The sequence below is a fragment of the Crocodylus siamensis genome, chromosome 13 (assembly GCF_052110815.1).
Source record: "Crocodylus siamensis isolate JL-2025a chromosome 13, ASM5211081v1, whole genome shotgun sequence".
NCBI lineage: Eukaryota > Metazoa > Chordata > Crocodylia > Crocodylidae > Crocodylus > Crocodylus siamensis.
Window position 1 is genome coordinate 31,567,498 of NC_143407.1, and position 21,667 is coordinate 31,589,164.

The window sequence follows — 21,667 nt, forward strand, 5'->3', positions numbered from 1 at the left end:
GAAAATACTGTATCCCTGGTTTAAAGATTCTGCAGGAACCCTAAGTCTATAAAGGCTTTTCCTGTAAAACGTTTGACTTAAGAAAGAAGCTAAATATAACACTGCAGCCACTTTTGATATGGTATAATTTCCTGATTACCAAAGCATGTACTGAAATCTCAGGCAGAGCAATCATGATCGTCTAGAGAGTCTCTGTATACGTTTTTCTGTGATGAAACATCAGGAACTGCTGTCTAACTGTGCTGCAGTCACATAAGATTAAGTAATGTTTTAGTCGTCAGCCACACTCCTTTTCAGGTTCAGGGATTTCCCTGTCCTGCGTTACCCTTGTGTTCGATCAACCCTCTGTTTTGCATACCTAATGCCGGCAGAGTATAAAAGGCATTCACGATTCAACAGGGACACAGTACCACTGAGTGAGAGTAAAGACACTAAACTTTGGCAGAGAAGACTACAGACTTGGAAAAACTTCTTGCGAAAGTAAGGTAAGACAACTCTGTGTTTGACTGAGCAGCCAACCAAGCAGTTAACAGTTTTATTGCACTTCCTAATTTTTTGCTTTTCCAAACTGTCTCTCTGCCTCAAAAGCTTTAGCTTCTTTGCTATAGTCTTTAATGGTTCCTTCAAGTAAAAACAATATAATGAATGTTCCTGAATTGCTTTCAAGGATGTAGAGAAACAAGGGGTTTCTTATTTTGATCATCAACACATAGAAAATAAAGATGAAAAAAGTATGCACTTCACCAACTCGGCATGCTTCACCATGATTACAGTTCCAGAGCTTTTCAGTACCAATTGCTGCCCACAGGTCTCATATTTGAAAATCTGGGGTTGCTGTATACAATTCTGAGAGTGCTTCACAGCAATTACACCATTAGAAAAGATCATTCTTTTACATTTAGATTTATTTATAAGACAAGATTTTAATGAATGAAGGGGTGTGTTCATTTTTTTCTATTGTATTGTAATGTGTTAGATATGTTTCTAGTATAGTAACTATTATTATACATAAGCACTTTTCTCCTCTTTTACTTTTATTAAGGGCTTTTAACATCTTTATACTAAATAGCAGTTTCTTTAGAAGTAGCATTCATTTCAATGAATACATTTTGGATACAGGTTGTTCTTACAATGGGCGCTTCTAGGCACAACAGCAATACAAATAATCAACATATGTTAGAAAAATTGAAAAGCAAATTTCCTGCCTTTCCTTATCGTCAGACTTTTTGACTACAAGTCAGTCTTTGGTTGGTTTTCTAAAGAAGATTTAAATAACAAACTAGTTTCAATGTTACCCATCAAGCATCTCTTTTTTCCCATGGAGGAAAACTTTGCTTTGGGACCAGAAGTTAGCAGAAAATCTGGCGTCCAAAGAATGACAAGACAATTTGTGATAATTAATAGGGCATCGGACTAACTTCTGACTGATAGTGCTCCCTAGATTAAGGATATATGCTGTTCTGTCGCATACACAACGTAGAACACACAAGTTGCTTCCGTGCCTGCAGTTTCCGAACCGAAGCTGAAACCTGTAAACATCGAGTTCTCAGGTGCTGCAAAATGGCTTTAGTTGCCTGGAGAAGAATTTCTCTGTGAAGGGAATCTTTACTGTGTGAATGACCCAGGCTTTCACATTTTAGATCAGTCTCCTACAAAATTAGAGATTTAAATAAACAGAGGAGCATATTTTTTTTACACTTAAGGTTCCTAAAAACGAGATATGCTAAACTGAAAACAGGAATCTATTTTTGTGACACTGATGAACTATGCTTTGTATGTGCTTTCTCATTTTTAATCAGAGGATGTTAACTCTAACAAGTCTGCTAAGTCCGTTGTGCTTCCTCATCCTGCCCAGAAAGGGTGTTACCTCCTTTATCACTAAATACATAATTTTCTTTCCTTCCTTAGAGAAGCCTCCTCCTCATCACCTAAGTCACAGTATCAGGGTTGGGAAGTAGCAGCATAACTTAAAATACACAAAATGCTGTGCCCTTGGCAATTTGCGTTCAAGACTCAAGCCAGTAAGAACCAGTCCTTTGAAGAGAAAGATGTAAATAATAATGTGGAAAAAGCAGCCATGAATGATCACAGGTAAGATTTCTTTCTATTCCGCCTGTTCCTTCCTGATTTAACTCTGTAAAGTGTTTTGGACTACTGCTTGTATAGAAGACCATACCATGCACTTCTTAAATATCCCTTATGTCAAAGGATGTCATTCATTTTAGTCCCTATGTTTCATGTAAATGTGATGTCTTCTTCCCACCCCAACACCCAACCCTTCCATTTTATTACTGAAAGTAATAAGCATCAGACATAGACTCATGAAACTGACTCCAGCGGGACGGGCTGCTCAGCAGTCAGAGCTCAAGACAGATTCTGGCCCTAAGATAAAAAGGATCTAAAGTTCATCGCTGTCACCCCCTTCCAGCACTTCTGTCTGAGATCTTTTCAGTTAAGTTTCATCTTCTCAAACCTGGCATCCAAATTAAAAGGAAGAAAAGAGTTCAGAAGTCAGATCCCGTGCAGGAAACAAAGGCAATAAACATAAAAGAAAGCAAGCCATTTACTTAATGAACTGTGAGACTGCATTTGTTTGAAAAGTTCACAGAATTCTTTCCTGACTTTGTCTAATTTTTGTAAGTACCAGTAGTTTATTAACAGGCCATAGTAGTAGCTTCTCAACATATTTCCTCTGCTTAGCTTATCCCAGTGAGTCTCAGCCTTTTACATCCCCAGCCCCTCTGAGACACTTGTCCCTTTTAACAGTATGGGAAAGGCAGCTACAGCCCTGCTACTTGTTTCTGTTCCCTCAGGTTGAGAAGTGCTGGCTTACTGGGTTGGTATTATTTTCAAATGTAATGTTAACCATTTCCCTCCTTACATCTCACGTTCATTGCAATGGCTTAAAAATAAAGGTGGTTGTATTAAATCAAATTATTTTTATTCCTTTTAAAGTTTAATGAAAGAAGATGCCAATAACCTGAGCAAGAAACAGAATGAGATGCCGTATGTCAAAACTGCAGCTGAGGTCAGTGAGAGGAGACACTTCTGTTTCTAACGTCAGTACTTGATCCAAAGGATTTGTAGGGGTTGTGCTTGCTGGTCAAAGCTTCTAATGTGCTAATTGTGTGACACATAGCTGTCTAGTCGTTAGGGCAAGGTATGATTTGAGCTCCTTGCATGAAATGCGTTTTAAATGCAGGTGATCTCTATTGAGGGTTTTTTAACGACCTAAGAGGAAGAGGTGTCCAGCTCTTGTTCTTTTGGCATACCATTGCCTTACTCCTTTGAGCTCCTTTGAAAATCACAGCCTTTCTTAACAAGCAAGAGATTTATCTCGTCTCTAAACTCATTTGGTTCATCACTTCATTTGGACCACCACGCTCACCTTGAGAAGTACCCTTGAAATAAATAGAATGCCTTGCTACTGCTCTTATTCTAGCAAGTTACTGCTTCACTAGAATAAAAGTACCAAAAGCCTAGCTCTTTGGCTTATTGAAGACCAACTGGTTTGCAGTAGCTGACCATTGCATCACATAAACAGTTTCATACTTGGATGAGTAAGTACTCTTTGAGGTGAATAAGGGGCTCCATGGTCTCTCACTTAAATTCTCATGGGCTTCTGAGCAGTCAAAATGGGCCAACAAAAATCCCCAAGGGATAAACTGAGGCAAATACCTGACGTTTTGTAAAAAAATCTAATGACCCTTTTTATTTTTGTTTTCCACCTGCTCAGAAACCTCCACAAAATGGCATCAAGCCAGTGAACCAAAAGCCGAGATGCCCAAGATACGTAAAAATAAAAAACATGGAAAATGGCACCATCCTTCAAGATACATTGCACCTTCAGGCAAAGGAGGTAAGAGGATGAAACTTTAGTGGGTCACTTTTCTTGGCTTAGAAAAGCATTTGGTACAATTTGTATTTTACATTTCCCTGTCCTTTCAGGTTATGAACTGCAGGACCAAGGCTTGCCAAGGGGCACTGATGACCCCAAAAGGTTTTATGAGAGGCCCTAGAGACAAGCCAGTCCCACCAGAAGAGCTTCTACCTCAGGCGATAGAATTTGTCAATCAGTACTACGGCTCGTTCAAAGAGTAAGGCGATTTTCACTTAATTCTCGTTATTATTGTCTGGTCTGTCTTTGAGATCTAAGTGTCTGCTCCTATTCTTTTCATTACAGTCACCTGCAAACCACCCCATGGCATACCAGACAGTTTAAGAAATAGAAAAGAACTGTTAGTGGTGGGTGGGTTAGTGCCTACTATCACCTGTTGGCTTCTCAGTTCCACCCCTTCGGTGAATACAGAATTGGAATTTGTTAAATTTTGTATAGTATGGCCTTAAGTGGTTTATGGGGCGTAATGGTTTGCTCCTGCAAGATACAAAGCAAGTTGTGTTAAAGTCAATGAGGGCTGAAGGGCCTTACATGGTAAAGTACAAGGTTACCCCATTAATTCTGATGCCGACTCAGATAATCTTGAATTTAACTTGACTTTTATGATATGAGGCTCCAGTTTGCTGATCATTTTATAGCAACTTCCCTTCCTCCCTTTTAAGTTACCCATAAGGCAATTTTAGCACATGAAATCAGTGCCTTTTCCCCTCTGACATCAAGAGATTATGACATTTCATATCACCAATCAAGTTAAAATTGCGATTATATCATGGTCAGAGGCAGACACTTCCAGGAGGTCGTTCCAGGAGGTTCCTCCTTTATTCTTGTAAATCAGTTTCCTCATAGAGGGTGTTTCCTGATTGAGTCACTGAATATTGGTTTGATTCTGTTCTTGCGTTTGAGCCGGGTACTGCAAGCCCTGAACTCTACTTTACTCCCAGGAGCAGTCCCAGTAGCTAATGGAACTACTCCTGTGAGTAAAGTGCAGTGTGTATGTGCATGTGTGCAGAGTCTGGATGTTTGTAAGCTAACAATGCAGTGAAAAGTACTTCTACTGATGATTTACATTCCCGTGCCAGCAACACAGATGCACAAAAGCAGCGCAGGTGTAATTTCAATGGGAATTGCATCCATTGCAAAAGGGTGAATTTGATCCAGTGGGCCAGACTGTCCATTCACTTGCACTGCTCTAAACAAAGGGTAATTGCTCACTTCAGAGATGCTCCGATGAGGCTCCAGCCCTAGCAGTTCAAGGCCTGTGTTTTCAAAGTTCAAGACTATTCTTTCAAGTGCTTGGGGCCCTGGGTTTCAGAACCACTCAGTGCCATGCTCCTTGTGTTACAGCACTTAATGACAGATTTTCAGACAGAATCAGCAACTGGTACAACTACTGGCTTTATAAAGGTGGTACATTTCTAGGTGCTGAGTCCTTCTAAAAATCCTACCTTAAGATACTGGCACCTTTCACTCTCTGCAGCATTAAATACCCCAAATCTGTGTATGTCTGCTTGGAGGTGACCTCACTCCTTGGCTATTTGAGTGCACTGTCTTTTGTGCTGCCCTTGATCTTTCATCCTGGTGCAGGCTATTTTCATTCTGTTTATCAGCCAGCAGGACAACTTCTGTCTGTGCCATGATAAGTATTTCCTAATATTTTGTCTTCATTCTTTCTGCTATCAGTGTAATGATTTTTTGAAGGCTCGTCTCTCCTCTTTGGTGTAGAGTTCCTACTGACTTTGCTTAGGAGCAATACATTTCTGGTAAAACAACAGAAGTGAGAGAGAAAGCAATCAACTATTAGAGTCTAATAATTAGACCACTTCCCTTTACCCTTCTGCCATTGTAGAAGTGTTTTCCCTACTGCAGACCTTCCAGTACTTTGATGAGAGTTAAACTAGAAACCTGGATAATCTAAATCTGCATTGAGAAATTAATGTGGAAAGCTGGACAAAAGAGGCAGTCTAAGGGTGTAATGAGTGCATGACATGCCTGGAAGTGGAAGCCAACTGTTTGGGGGAAGGCAGTACATGAAGATTAAACATTATAGCTTCCAATTGGCCCTGCATTTTGCTCCTGTTTGGGTTAAGTCAGTGGTTCTCAGCATTTTTAGACTTGAGGCACCCCTCCAGAATTTTGTGAATTAAGCACCACCCTACTTCCAAAACGAGTGAATTTATTACAGTGCTTACCGTCTCAATGAGGGGCTGGAAAGCAGAAGGAGCAGCTGGCAGGGAAGAGCCTGTGCTGCAGTGAGTGCGGGGAGAAGGAATGGCAGGAAGGGCAGAAATGAGACTTATCTTCTCTCTGGAGCCCGCACTCTCATTTATCTCCTCTATCCCAGCAGCAACCTTCAAAGGCTGTCATGGCACCCTGGTTGAGAATCACTGGGTTAAGTAGTCCAGAATTCATAGTCCAAAGATGGTTCATGAATCTGAAGCTCAGGAACTCTTGTATAATATCACAATTGTTTTTGTAGATTAATTTCGCTTTCAGATGTTGAACAATGAGGTCAGCCCATCTGCAGGCCTAAAATCCTCTCTCTGCAGCCACACTTGCTGAGTCACAACTTGACTCAGAGCATTGTAACTGTGAAACAAACCACTTCTGCAAATGAAATCAGTTCTGCCTAATGCAAAACTCATTGTTTCTCCTCACAATTATTTCTTCCTCTCCAGACCAAAAGTAGAAGAACATCTGGCCCGAATGGAAGCGGTTAATAAAGAGATAGAAACAACAGGAACGTATCAGCTGACCAAAGATGAACTTATCTTTGCAACAAAACAGGCCTGGAGAAATGCTCCAAGATGCATAGGAAGAATCCAGTGGTCCAATCTACAGGTGATTTGGTGACTGATTACAGCTATTCAGGGGGTGAATGCTGGCTGGTATATATTAGAACAGTGACCTCTATTTCAGCAGCACTGTATCAATTTGCATCATCTGACCTTTGTTTTAGACCAGGAGAGATGGATCTCTTCCCTAGGTTTTCAGTTTGGAGTTATAACAAATCATTTTGCAGGGAGAACAATATTCATGACATCACACATCATTTTGTGTAGGCCAGCTGAGCACCTGAAGCAGATATATCTCCAATACACTACAGGAACACAGAGATCTATTTATCTGTTCCATATAACAGCATTTAAGAGGAAACATTCCTGGCAAAATCCTGCTTGCCAGACACCAGTTTAATCCACTGTGCCCAAACCTTAGATTATGATCCAAACTGAACTGTGTTAGAAAAATAATAAACTTAATTTTTTTTTGCTAAATCAGTTCTTTTCCTGTATTTCTTTTTGGAACATATAGGTGTTTGATGCACGTGACTGTAAAACAGCCAAGGAAATGTTTGAACATATCTGTCGCCATATTGAATACTCCACAAACAATGGAAATATAAGGTATGTTGATCTCGCAAACCCAGACATCTAAGGTGTTCTCTTCTGGGGTGTTTTTCTCTAAAAGTTTTGTTTCCCTGTATTCCATTCTTAATTTTTCTGGCACTATCTGTGTCCTGTTACATCTTTTCTCCTCCTTCTTTAAGGTCTGTAATATGAAAGAAAGTGGGTAATAAGATGATTGCATTTTGCTATTGTTTGGTTATTGGGCTTAGTGTACAAAACATGAAATAACTCAGAGCAGTGACAGTTTTAATCCAAATAATCGAAATGCATTTGACCTGCTGCATTGTAATGGGAGTCAATGTTATTTTTGGGCAGGTCGGCCATCACTGTCTTCCCTCAACGGACTGATGGGAAACATGATTTTCGCATATGGAATGGCCAGCTCATCCGATATGCTGGGTACCAAATGCCAGATGGGTCCGTCATCGGAGACCCAGGTTGTCTGCAGCTGACACAGGTAAGGTCCCAGGCAGAAATTACAGAACACCTATCCATCCCACCTAGCTCATCTGTCATTTACCTTATCACCTAGCCAATGTAAATGATGCAGGGATTTTTTGGTTCTCTTTTTGCGGCTCCCTAAAACCATGGACTGGTCAAAAATCCTCCATTAACTTGATCCAACTCCCATTAAGTCTCGCTGGTTTTAGTGCTCATTTCTTCCTCCTTCCCCTCCCTGAAGTAAGAAGGAGGAATGGGAATAGGTGGAGCTTGACTTCAGTGCCCCAATCAGTGCAGCTCAGTTAGCTGAGGGGTAGGTGAGGGGGAGGAGGAGGGGTCAGGAGCAATCATTTTTGCTCTTGTCGTCCTATCACAAATTTCTCTCCTCCACTCCAGAGTTAAGGAGCGTTGTCTGAGAAGCACATTGCTGCCCCTGGCTACTGACAGGGTTGTGTAGCTATTTCGCTGTTGTATTACCTTTATATCAGGGAGCCCAGTGGAGCCCTACGGAAAAACAACATGGCTTTGCCTAAGGGAAAGGCAGCCCCTTAGCATTAGGGAGCTGTCCAGAGAGGATTTAAAGGGTTAACATTCTTTTGTGGTCAAACCCGCAGAGAAACGAAACAAAACCTACCTTTTTTCCTTACAGTTGTGCATTGATCTTGGGTGGAAGCCTAAGTATGGTCGCTTTGATTTAGTTCCACTGATTATCCAAGCAAACGGCCAAGACCCGGAAATATTTGAACTGCCTCCAGAAATTATCCTTGAAGTGCCAATGGAGCATCCAAAGTAAGCAGACTGAATTGAGATAATTGCATCTGTGTCTCCACCTCGCCTTCCCTGCTCAGCTATTATTTGGGCCAGGTTATTAGTTTGTGCCCTGCAGCAGTCTTTTTATTATTTCTTTGTCAGGCTGAAATTATGTTAAATTAACTCGAGAGATAAAATGTGTGGTACAGCAACTAAATTGTATTTAAATGAATGCGAAGTAATAGCTTTTTTGCAGGAAAGTTTTTTTTCTTGTCTTTCCCTCTGTCATGTACAAAAGCATGTTGCTTTTTCAAAGCACAGTCTCTTGTATGTGTGTAATGCATGTGTAAAGTGCATGCTGTTTTAGTATCAACACACCCCCAGTTCACTACAGAACTTAAGCATGTGCTTTCTGCAGAGCGATGATCATAGCATACGTCATTGAACTGAAGCCCATCTGGCTTGACCACGTTGAAAACAACAATTTGCTGCTCTTGCCAGTCATAAGCTCAGGTCATTGAGGTCTGGTCTTTGAGACTGAAAGTGCAAAGCTTCCTGATGATCCAGTGGACAGCAGTCATTTTACAGGGCCAGCAAGTTTGATACTATTTACCAGTTTCCTCAGCAAAGAACTCTGAGGTTTTGCATAGTTAATGAAAATTCATTCTGAGCCTTTGCAGTATGTTCACCATAGCTTTGTCACTTACAACAGATAGCATTGTCCCTGTTTCCTAATTGCTGCTAGTTGTAGTCAGGAGAAAACACCAAGGAAGCTACTTACTTACAGTCCAAATGCTTCTTTAAAAGGTATGAATGGTTTAAAGACCTGGATCTGAAGTGGTATGCAATGCCTGCTGTGGCCAACATGTTGCTCGAAGTGGGAGGCCTGGAATTCACCGGCTGCCCTTTCAACGGCTGGTACATGGGCACCGAGATAGGCGTGCGAGATTTCTGTGATGTGCAACGGTACAACATCCTTCAGGTAATCTTTGAGGGGATGGCATGAGTCTCTATGCAAGGTAGGGATGTGGTGTGGGTGTGGAGGGCCAGGAAGAGAGTGCTCTGTGAGAAATGAGTATTTCCAAAAGCAAGAAGCCAGCATGCGCTGTTCAAATGAGTGTTGTCTGTGCTTCCCCACACACCTCAGCCAGCAACTTCTAACCTGACAGCATCTCCTGACTGCTTATTTATGGGACCTCTCCTGATCTACAGCCAAGATCATGAAAATGTGCCAGATTTTGTCATTATTTATACAATGACCTAACAGTATCTCTTCCAAAATCTTGGTTCGGATGTTGGAACGGCAGCCAAGGGAGTAAAGATTCTCCTGTGAATCTTTCTCCGCTTTTCTATTGAGCCCAGTCAAGCTTTCCTGTATCTCTTGGACATTGCCTACACCAACTGCTTTTTTAACCATTGCACAGCTGCCAATTCTGTTCTCCTGGGGTCCTGGTTCATGACTGGGACTTCTAGGCACCTCCAAAAAAGTAGTAGTTATAATGTACGGCAGTATCTGCTTTCTGACCTGACAGTGCCTCTTTAAGACCATCTAACCCAGCCTTTCCTATGCCAGATCTGAATACCCTTCAGAGCTCTGAATCAGAAAGCTTTGCTTCAGACATCCCGCTGGCCTTGAATCCTCCAGCACAAAAGCCAGTGCATTGATTCTGGCATTACATGTGGTTTTCCCCCTACCCCATAAAATTTTTCCCTGAGTATTGGCTTGAAAAAAACCAAATGCTAAAACCTTTTGGCAGAATCATCAGTCTGAACTCCTGTGTATTAATTTCCTTTTTCTGTCTTTCAAATGTAGGAAGTAGGAAGAAGGATGGGTCTGGACACAAACAAACTTTCTTCACTGTGGAAAGACCAAGCTGTTATAGAGATCAACATCGCTGTGCTTTATAGCTTCCAAGTAAGTCATTTCTTCAAGCCACGACCAACTGATGGGTGGGCAAATGAACTGGGGGCACTTTGAACATGGCCTCCCTGTGCTAGAGCAATAAAATGCAAGTGAAGAATTGTGAATCCTCTGATGGCTAAAAACCTGGCAAAAAACAGGATTATAGAACAAGCTGCAGCACAGGAGGCCAAAATCCATCTATAATAGAGTACTGGGTGTGTCTACATGTTCTCCCCATAGTCCAGTTGTTACTGTACTGTCATTTAGTACTTGCCTTAGGCGGCACATGATTATTTTTAGTGGCACGCTATAGCAAGGTAGCTCATTGCTATGGTGACGTAGCATCAGTGTCATGGTTTGTGCCTGCCATGCTACATCACCACAGCAATGGGCTACGTCGCCGCAGTGCATCGCTATGGCAATGTAGTGTCACGTGTAGACCCACCCACTGAAGCATAAAATCCCTTCACATTATGTGTTCAGCCAATGTATAGCCTTTTATAAGCAGTACAGGGAGAAAAGCAAAAGTTTTTTTATAAGACTTAGGGAGCACTTATGGTCTGTAGCAACACAGTGTTTATAAATACTTTAGATAGTCAATGCAGTATTTTTGCAGGTCCATACTATGGGTCTCACCAGCTGATGCCTTTCTTTGTGTAATTCTTGTAGAAGCAAAATGTCACCATCATGGACCACCACTCTGCTGCTGAGTCCTTCATGAAATACATGCAGAACGAGTACCGTGTTCGAGGAGGTTGTCCGGCAGACTGGGTTTGGCTTGTGCCTCCAATATCAGGGAGCATTACCCCAGTATTTCACCAGGAGATGCTGAACTATGTGCTTTCACCATTCTATTACTACCAAGTAAGTGTGACTGAAGCAATGATCTTAGCAGACAGTTTAAAATACTAGAGGTCCTATCTACAGATCACTTACTGTCAGAGTTTAAACCATATGCTTCCCATTAACTGCCAATCATGGTACTTGTGAACTCATATTCACCAAGTGATGCATTCATTCATTAGCAGATACATACATTAGTTCCTTTTGCATCCCCAAATGGATATAAAATGCAATTGGACCCCTTATCAAGGCTGAGCCTGCATTACTGAAGATGATGGAGGCAGGACCTGGCCTACAAAGTAGATCACATGTGTGGATTACAAAATATTTTGACCTTTTCAAGGGAACATTTTTTATCTGTGCAACATGGTTATAGTGTTTCAAAATCTCATACTTTTCTTTTTCAAGGAGGATGCTTGGAAAACTCACGTCTGGCATGATGAAACACGCAGGCCAAAGAAGAAGGAGATAAAGTTTAGTGTTTTTGCAAAGTAAGTTTCCAATATACTGACTATTCCGTGTTTTGTAGATGTGAAGTTACGCTCTGAGGAGCTGACATTTCCATTCCAAAACTGGGTTGGAGGAGTTCCAGGCCCACATCTTTGATGATCTCATTATTGCAGTAGGGGCCAGTGAATCATTTACATCTTCAAGTCTAGTGACAATCATGTCCGAAATCTCCAACTTATTACTCTAAAAAATTCTCCAAGAAAAGTCAAAAAGCTTTCCCCCATATTAGCTTTTTCCTATATTTTAGAAAATCAGGTTCCACCTATATCAGCAGATAATTTATCAGCTTCATGTGCTTTTTCTCAGGGCCGCATTCTTTGCCTCTTCACTGATGCGGAAAAGAATGGCAGCCAGGTCTAAAGCAACTGTGATATATGCGACAGAGACAGGGAAATCTGAAACCCTGGCCAACAATCTGTGTGACTTATTCAACTGTGCCTTCAATACCAGGGTAAGAAAATCTACCTCATGACCATAAATATATTACTGAGGGAAGGTAGGAAAGAAAGAATGAGAAATAAACCTAGGAGAGCAAGAGTTGGAAACTACAGGTCTGTCGGTATCCACAAGAGGTTGCATCTGGCAAAGATTCACTGGAAGCTTTGGTTGACCAAAGATTTGACCCAGAGTGTGTATTTTTTTTATGCCTTGCAACATAGATTTTTTTGATTTGCAGACCATTGTTTCCGTAGGAAACACTTTTATTGCATCTGCTTCTGCCTCCGTGAAATGGTTTTGTGCCTTCAAACTACTCTAACTTGGCAAGGCTTCTCATTTAACTTTAAATGATGGGTCATTTGTTTGGGAAAGACAAAATATCAGTCATTGCTGGTCTGTCTGAAGACCATAGTGAGGATTTGTTGTTTTGCTTATTAAAGTCCCCAGCTGAGACTGGGGCCTCATATTTCTAGGTGCTTCACATGGTCAAACATAGAAAGAGTCCTTGCCTTGAGAACTTACCATCTACCTAGACCAGACAAATGCTGATGGGGGAAAGTGGATAAGCTAACCCACACTGTCTCCCAGTTTTAATCAACAGTGACCTGAAAGCTTCTTAGCTATTACAGCCAGCCCATATTTATGTCCTATGAATTCATTCTCTTCCAGATTCTTTGTATGGATGACTATAAGATCAGTGACCTGGAGAAAGAAAATCTCCTTCTGGTGGTAACCAGCACCTTTGGAAATGGAGATTCACCTGGCAATGGAAAGGTAAGACTTCAAGGTGAAGACTGTAGGAGGTCTTGATCCAAGATCCAACAGGAATCTTTACGTTGACTCCAATGGACTTAGAACAGACTTTAATTTTATATCACCTATAGATATTTATGCAACATGAAACATTTTATTCATTTTTTTTACAGAAATTGAAGGAAACCCTGTTCACTATGAAAAAGCTGAACAAAAAAATCAGGTAATACTTTGTTATTTAATGTGCCTTTGATTGTCTCTACTTTAATTTAACATGCAGTTCAATGAGAACTGTGAACATTGCTTTCCTGAGACTCATCTACATCTCTCTGCATAGATATGCTGTGTTTGGCCTGGGATCAACCATGTATCCAGAGTTCTGTGCCTTCGCTCATGCCATTGACCAAAAACTCGCACAGCTAGGTGCCTCTCAGATCACTACAACGGGTGAAGGGGATGAACTCAATGGGCAGGAAGAAGCCTTTCGTGCCTGGGCAGTGAATGCATTCAAGGTAACTATTGCTGCAGCAATCCATGGAAGTGCTACATTAATTTTTTCTTAGGTTTTCATTGGTGAAACAGCCTGCAAAAAAGAAAGTTGAAAAAAAAAACCATTTAAAACAAAAATATCATTTGGTATCATTAATAATACAATCCATCTGTGCACTTAAGATCTGGATTTTCGATACCTTCAGGTATGGGAGGGGAGGGGGTCACTGAAGATCCAGGGTTTTGCTTCAGTCCATTTTAAAGGAAAGAGCCATTTGCAAAGTTATCATCTGGATCTTGGTTTGGAATAAGGGTCTCCCAAAACTGAGGCAAGATTCAGTTCAGTTTTGCTGCACTGGTGCCGAGTCCATTGACTTTGAGCTTCTTGTGTAGTAAGGTACACAAAGTAAGCAAGGGTGATAGAATTCATCCTAAAAATGTTTCTAACTAGATCCAGGATCTCATTTCTTCTGCTTTGGAAATAACCTTGTTGGAGTCGGTACAGCTACAGAAATCAACAAGATATTCCCAATAGTTATTAGGAATGAGTGAGATCAAAATCTGTTTTATCTGTTCTACATGATGTCATTAGCAGTAGTAGTAGTAATTAAATGCAAAGCAGTGTTATCAATGAACACTCAAAAATGACAAGAACTGAAACGTTTACCATGAGTAATCTTCAATTTTTTCTAGACTGCCTGTGAGATCTTTGAAGTCCGTGGAAAAAACAGCATTCAGGTACCCAAGATGTATACCTGTGATGATTCCTGGAATCCTAAGAACTACAGAGTGGTGTACGACTCCCAGGCTTTGCACTTGAGTAAAGGTATTGCTTCTCTCCTTTTTTGGCATGCCTGTTTAGCATCTAATATGCTTGTCTTGCATAGACAGTTAAAACAAAATTAGCCTTGCTACAATATTGGGGGATGAACCTAATGTTCTGCTAAGATGGTTAAAGTGGTTGAAGAAACAGAAATCCGTTTAGGTGGGATAATTCATAGTCTCACATCTCAATAGGACAGCATTAAAAAACACCCCACATGCTATTTTCAAGCAGAGCAGAAGCTTGAAAGCAGCGTGACTTGTTTATTACTTTCATAGGAAACCGAAAAAGGATGGGGAGAAGAATAGCACAGTTCCTTTCCACACTGCCTTGAAGAAATCTGAAGTAATTCAGTATTTGATTAACCACATCCCCTTTTTTCCACAGGACTTGCTGACATACATGCAAAGAATGTGATTCCAATGAAGCTCACATTTAGGCAGAATCTGCAAAGTTCAAAATCCAGGTATGACACTTAATTCTTGTAGATATTTTAATAATTTTTTTACTATAATTTAAGAAAACTGAAATGGCCAGATAGAAACATCTTTTGAATTTGAATTTCAGACCGTTACTAATGGGAATTAATATAGCACAAATCAGTTTGATGCTAAATGTAAAATCCAGTATGATTGCTTTGCCCAAAATCCTATGGACATTTTCGCTTCTTCAGAAAATTGCCTCCATTCAGACAAAGGAAAGGGAAAACATATTTCAAAGAATTATTTTAGTTCATAATGATGCTACAACTCAAGTTAAGCTATAACATTACACAAACTCATGCAGATAGGTGCTAAATTACAACCATTTTTAAGGAACAACATCCACTTTATGGGACAGGCTCTATAAAAGACTTTCTAGTGCCTTCGTGCTCTGTGTTCTAAAAATAATATCTTGAGAGGAAGTTTCCCGGGCTGGTTATTAATGCAAACTTTTCAACTTCCAATAAAATTATATTTCCAATGGCCAATGACACAGTGATTCAGGTTACTATATGCTGATCAGCACATTTTCAGCATCTTATTTATTCTGAGTAAAATACTGTACCTACCCAGAATGTGGTTTGACAAAAGGTCCAGGAATTATTAAATTAATCTGAAAGTAGGGCCAACGCAAGCAAACCCTTGCCAAAGATCTTTTTACATTTATACCTTTCTGCACTGTCAAAGGGAAATCCTGTTGACGTAACCAAAATTTGTCTGGTTTCTTCTTTTAATATATAGTCGTGTCACCATCCTTGTTAAGCTTTCCTGTGAGACTAATCAGGAAATGCAGTACCTGCCCGGAGACCACATTGGGATTTTCCCAGGCAACCAGCCAGAATTAGTTCAGGGCATCACTGAGCTTCTTAAAGATGCACCCCCAGCTGATCAGACCGTCCGACTGGAAACCTACAATGATGGTAAGTTAGATTTGTTGGAGGGGCAGCAAATGTTTTATGAACTTTTCCATGATCCAGTTTAATAATTTTTTAATTTAAAATTGATTATTGACATGTATTATGTCAAGATACATAGTCACTGGCTTGTCTATTGCCTTCGTATCCACCAGTCTTTAGGTAAGAAATGGGAGCTCCCAAGGGTTTTACTATATAGACTCTTTGTTTTGCTTGCTTTACTAGTACTAGAGCCTGATCTAGCTCAAACTGATGAAAATCCTCAGTAATCAATGGGATATTTTTGGATTGACATTTCTCTAAGATCAGAACCTGGCTACTGACTGTCTCTAGGTTATGATAGAGGGGATTCGTTGCAGTTTGGAACATTTAACCAGTCTTTTAAACTAGGCTATTTCCTCTGCTTAGGAGGAGAAACCTGATAAATCATAGCTTGGTTGCACAGATAAGTGGTTGTTTGAACAGTTCTCTTCGTTTAAAGGGGATGTTTTCTCATTGCCTGTGGTTCAGTGCATATAAAAACAGGGCCAGATCCTTCACTGGTGAAATTCAGCAAAGCTCCTTTACAAGAGAAAAACAAACAAGCAAATTCCTTTTTGCCTGGAGGGAGACTTAAGGGTTTTGCTGTTGATCAAGTACAAGATTATGCTTTGCTAGATTTATTTTCTTAGCAGCTACTCCTCTCACTGGGGTCCTGTGTCTAGCTCTGCAGGCAGGTAGGCTGGTTAAGAAGGGTCAGCCTACTTTAAACAAAACTGAACGCTTCAAAACATAACAGCTGTCATACTTCCTGGGAAACATTCTCAAATGTTTCTTATATTTTCCAAATTTCCAGGTGGCTACTGGACAAGTGACAAGAAAATTCCACCCTGCACACTCTCAGAAGCCTTGACATACTTCCTGGATATCACCACCCCACCCTCACAGCAGCTGCTAAAAAAGCTCTCCCAGCTGGCAACAGAGGAAGGAGACAGACAGAGACTGGAAGTCTTATGTCATGTGAGTATTAAAACTAGACTTACCATAGAAGGATTCTCTGCTTTGAAGACTCTGTACCTCGGCAGCTTCCCCACACTGCTGTGATGGAAGCTTTGGAGTCTCCTTTTATCTCAATTTTACCTATATGTTGTTAAACTTAAAGCAAGAAACTTAGTTTACACGTGACCTTTGAAATGCCCTGTTCCCAATTTCCATGAGGTTTTGAGCTGCCTGTTAACATTTCTGTTTGCCCTTGGAAATTGCAGAGCTTAGAGAAGTACAACGACTGGAAGTTTTTCAACAGTCCCACCATCCTGGAGGTCCTGAAGGAATTCCCTTCCATTAAGGTCTCAACACCTTTCTTGCTGACTCAGTTGCCTTTGCTGAAGCCCAGATACTACTCCATCAGCTCCTCACAAGACATGTCACCCAGAGAGATTCATCTGACAGTTGCGGTGGTCAACTACAGGACAAAGGGTAATTGTCACTCACATATATTCTCTGATTCACTTACATTTATTCTCTGATTCAGTGCTGTGTCCAGGGCACTATGGTTCAGTAAAATGTATTGGCCATATGATAGAAAGCTGGCCATTTTAGTTGGGAGTTTATCTTGTGCTATCACTCTGTATAAATAATTAATTCAGGATAGAAATCTGTTGTGACAATTAACAGTCTATGTTGGGTTTTTAAATCAGGATTAGATACCAAATTATCAGGTTTTTTTAGATATCAGCTTTTTTTTAAGAGTAATTAGCTTTATTCATAGATGCATTTTCCTTTCTTCCTGCAGATGGTCAAGGTCCCTTACATCATGGAGTTTGCAGTACATGGCTGAATACAATAAATCTCAGTGAAACAGTCCCATGCTTTGTACGCAGGTGAGGTGTTACTTCAATTTCTTCAGTCTCTTTGCTGTTATCAGAGTATATATTATATAGGCAAGCTTTTCAAGCAACTAATACTTCACAAACAGTATAAGGACCTGTGGTGTAAAAATCAGATTCCTTTAGCATGCCTGAAGTTGGGTGTTGAAATATTGAAGCATCCTCAGGCAAGACATGTTTATTGGTAAAATAGTCGACCTTTCATTGACTTATCTCTAATGGCCAATAATTCATCTGACTGAACAATCTGCAGTAAAGAACCCTGCCACTAAACTATCCTTTTTTCTGTTTGCAAATTGTCAGTGAGGTTTTACAGATTTTTTTCACAATAAAAAATGTGCAACAAATATTTTGTGGGAACAAAACTTGTTTCCTGCAAGTGTTGCCTTGAGTAGTTGATACTTGAAATTCAGTAACAACAGAGTATCATTTCTGTTCCTGGCTGAGATTTCAAGGCAGATTTGGGAAAACTTCTGGCACGAATCTATATAAATACATATCTGCAACAGGCACTCAGAAAACTTCTGTGAGCTCTTGCAAATATGAACCACTCATGTAAAGAATCAAAAGCTTCTTAAATAGTGTCAAGGGGAATTACCTTGGGACTTGCTGCAGCACTGCCAGAAGTCTGTCAGCAGCTGTGCCCAAGCTTTAATAAGAGTATTAGCCATACTTTTTGCAAGGCAGCATTATCTAGTAGATAGATACGCAGCTGGAGCTATGGTGCCTGGTGACTTAGAGCAAGTATTTGCTGGTGCTTCTGCAAAGCAGGAATGACGGCAACAGAGTGAGCTGGCAGGGCTGATGTTTACACCAGACCTTGAAAAATGGAGAGCCTGATTCTCCACTCCATGCAACCCAATTAACAGTAGTAGTGCCACAAAGGAGAGGTTAAGGCTAACAGGGAGAGGTAATTGCTAGGCAGCTTCATAGGAATTGGTTTATGCCATCTTATGCTCTTCCTAACAAATCTGTTCTCACATTTAATTGATATTAGTGCTGCCGGATTCCAGCTCCCGAAGGACCCATCCACGCCATGCATTCTGATCGGCCCAGGGACAGGAATCGCTCCATTCAGAAGCTTCTGGCAGCAGCGTCTCCATGACTTGGAAAAGAAAGGTACAGAGGGATGTCCCACAGAGGCATTGCATGTGTAAACATGCAGTTCTGTGTTGCTCTTGTAACTGATGCTCTCAAGCCTAAGAGGAGGGGCAGGTTATACCCAGAAGCACTGGTACTGACAGGGAGCAGTGCAGAGATTTGCCACTCGAGGAGTTTCAACAGGGACTGTAGCTGAAAGACATCTTCCTGTTACTCTCTGTTGGGGGATCTGGAACCACCAGGGGCACTAGGAGGGAGCTGTTCATCTGCTTCCAAAAGTTTAGACTCTGTTTGCTCCTTACCTCTTGCACAGGGTCTCCGAGCACAGAGATAAAAAACACTGGATTCCTCTCACCTGCTTCTGCAAAGGCTTTTTCAAAGACCTGCTTCTGCCAGATTAGTGGATTATTGCTGCCCCTTTGGTGTTACACGGAGCTTCTGCCTGTGATGTTTTGTAGACACCCTGACTGCACCCACATCAGAAGCCATCACACACACGCATTCCACACAGTGGAACAGGCTAATTAAAAAATAGCCTCCTGCCCTTACATTGCATGAATAGTTGCTGAGACAACAGGGCCGTCTGTTGGGATTGTAATTGCAAATAATTGGGCAAAGTTTAAAAGACGAAACAACTTTTCATTGTTGGTTTCAGGAATCAAAGGCAGCGGCATGACATTACTGTTTGGCTGCCGGCGATCAGATACGGATCACGTCTACAGAGAAGAAACTCAGGAGATGAAGAGAAAGGGAGTACTCAAAGAGGTCTACACTGCTTACTCCAGGCAGCCTGGCCAAGCAAAAGTAAGACTGGTTTCTCTGCCTTTTAGAAGGGAGAATATATTTCCGAGATAAGAATTGGGCATTGTTTAAAGCTCTCCTTCAGAACTGCTGAGTGCTTCACTGCAGTGCATTGTCCTTGACTGATGAAAGGCCTTCATCTTTTGCAGGGGACAGGAGTATAGCTATACACATCTAACCCCTAGCGATTACCCTGAGAGACTATAATAGCTAGGTCCATATTTAAAACTTCCAATAGCAACCTGCCTGTGAAGCTCAAAGATGGAGAGATTGCTGAGGTAGCAGTAGTCACTGGCACCTAAGCCAGCCTTTTCAGCTGCTGGTATAAGAGGGCATGAAGGTGGAGCTGAAGTATCCCTATACCAATGGCTGCCTATAGACATGCTCATTAGTGTTCTAACTAGAACGCTCCAGCATTGCCTCACAATCACAAATGAGCTTTAGTTAAAGTGCCCCCATGGCTATCTTGAAACAAAGTGGGCATAATACGCATGACTATGAGCCTTTTCTTTACAGTGGCTCTCCAGAGCTCTAATTAACACTCCCCACCCAACTCTGAGCACGTGTATAGGCAGCCCAGGTGTCTAAATGTTCCTTTGGAGCTGCTGACAATGGGGACTAAATGAGAGCAGCTTTTGGGCTACCATTTCTGCAAGACTCTGGCCCAGCCTCAAGACCAGAAGAATGTAAAGGTGGTTTAAGGCCATTTTCCCCTCTGCTCTTGTACACAGCATAGCTTGACTGGAAAGGATGTCAAAACTTTCACATGCAGACCTTAGGTCTATGCCACATCTTGAGAAACTCCTACCTCAGGTAATATTAAAGGAATTTTGCTTGACTTGTTTTTTAAGGTCTATGTTCAAGACATTCTTCAGAGCAAGCTGGAGACAGAAGTGCACCAAGTCATGCATGAAGACAAAGGGCATCTGTATGTCTGTGGAGATGTGCGCATGGCCAGGGACGTTGCCCAGACCTTGAAGGAGATGTTTGCTAAGAGACTGCAGCTGACCGAGGATCAGGCTGAGGAGTACATCTCCCAGCTCAAGGTATGGCTGTGAGCCAGGGGCATGATTTCACCTACTTGCTATAGTCAGTCCTCAAGCTAAAGGGTCCTGCACAGCATAAGCCAGAACCCTGATTAAGCAACTGCTGTAGGGTAGGCAACAATCATGTAAAAAAAAATCTAAACAGCATATGAGCGCAGATTACTCGACCCCTTCTAAATGAGCTGCACACCTTATATGTGCTGTTCTTTCAGTGTATGTACTGCATGTGCATAATTCATGTTACTCCAATACATAATGAACATGCCATGAATGCCCAAGATGCATATATTGAATATTACCCCACCTCTATATTTCCACTAGCCAGCCCCACTCTCTCCACCTTAATTCTGTGCACTCATGGCAGGGGCCAGATTTGCCTTGATGAAGCTGGGTAACTAATGGCTTTTGCAGGATGTGTGAATTTCCATGTTTTTAGGCTCAGGTGGAACAACAGAGATTATATTTTTTCCTCTCCTTGATTTTGCAGAGCCAGAAGCGATACCATGAAGACATATTTGGGGCTGTGTTTCCACGTGACCACAAACGAGCTTCAAAACCCGCCAGCCAAAGAACAGACAAGCAGTTAACATTTTAATCAAAATTTGCACATGCGTTGTTATTTTCAAACAGCAAGGGGCCAAGTCTCTCTGATGCATGTCAATGATGCGCATGTGTCTGAGGGTAGGCCTTGGCCCTTTCAGGTTTAGTTTTAGGTCAACACAAAAAACTAAATGTATTTTATTTAATTAAATCCTTATTGCTATTTATTCTGTGATTTCTTTTTAATTAATATTTTGTTATACTCTGGATAGTCAAGAGGCAGATTTTTTTTTTTTAACCCTGTCTAGAATAGGGTGTGCTCTGGCTAGTTGAAAATACAGAAAAAAATCTGCTGCTTCTGCTACTGAAGAAAATATAGATTTTTTTTTCGTGTATATATATATATATGATTGCAAGTGCAAGCAGTTTTGTGAAATAGATTTTTTTCTATACCTGTGTGTATTTATATGAGACTGTTGTACTGGGTATACAGTTGCCCCCCTAAGAGCAAGTTGCTGCCTGTTTTGTCTTCTTGTCTGGACGGCGTTGATTTTAGCAGAGATTGCAAATGAAATAATAATATAACCATTCCAGCATGGGAATGTCTTACATGCAGATGGAGAGGTTGCCACACTTGGATCTGCTACTGCTGTTTATAGAGCCCAC

The 21,667-nt window shown here is 41.1% G+C and overlaps 1 protein-coding gene across 1 annotated transcript; it reads left to right on the forward strand.

Moving 5' to 3' along the window:
* The first annotated feature begins 425 nt into the window (after positions 1–425).
* On the forward strand, positions 426–21,226 carry NOS2 (nitric oxide synthase 2). The gene is made up of 27 exons (XM_090025117.1): positions 426–485; positions 1,909–2,091; positions 2,956–3,028; positions 3,737–3,859; positions 3,949–4,097; positions 6,574–6,736; positions 7,208–7,299; positions 7,618–7,759; positions 8,393–8,532; positions 9,301–9,475; positions 10,307–10,408; positions 11,066–11,260; positions 11,648–11,730; positions 12,056–12,200; positions 12,857–12,961; positions 13,114–13,163; positions 13,278–13,452; positions 14,123–14,255; positions 14,640–14,718; positions 15,476–15,654; positions 16,484–16,647; positions 16,893–17,103; positions 17,420–17,507; positions 18,511–18,632; positions 19,270–19,418; positions 20,267–20,461; positions 20,949–21,226. The coding sequence occupies exons 2-27, from the start codon at positions 1,982–1,984 to the stop codon at positions 21,054–21,056; spliced, it is 3,450 nt and encodes a 1,149-aa protein (XP_089881243.1). The 5' UTR covers positions 426–485; positions 1,909–1,981; the 3' UTR covers positions 21,057–21,226.
* The last annotated feature ends 441 nt before the right edge of the window (positions 21,227–21,667 follow it).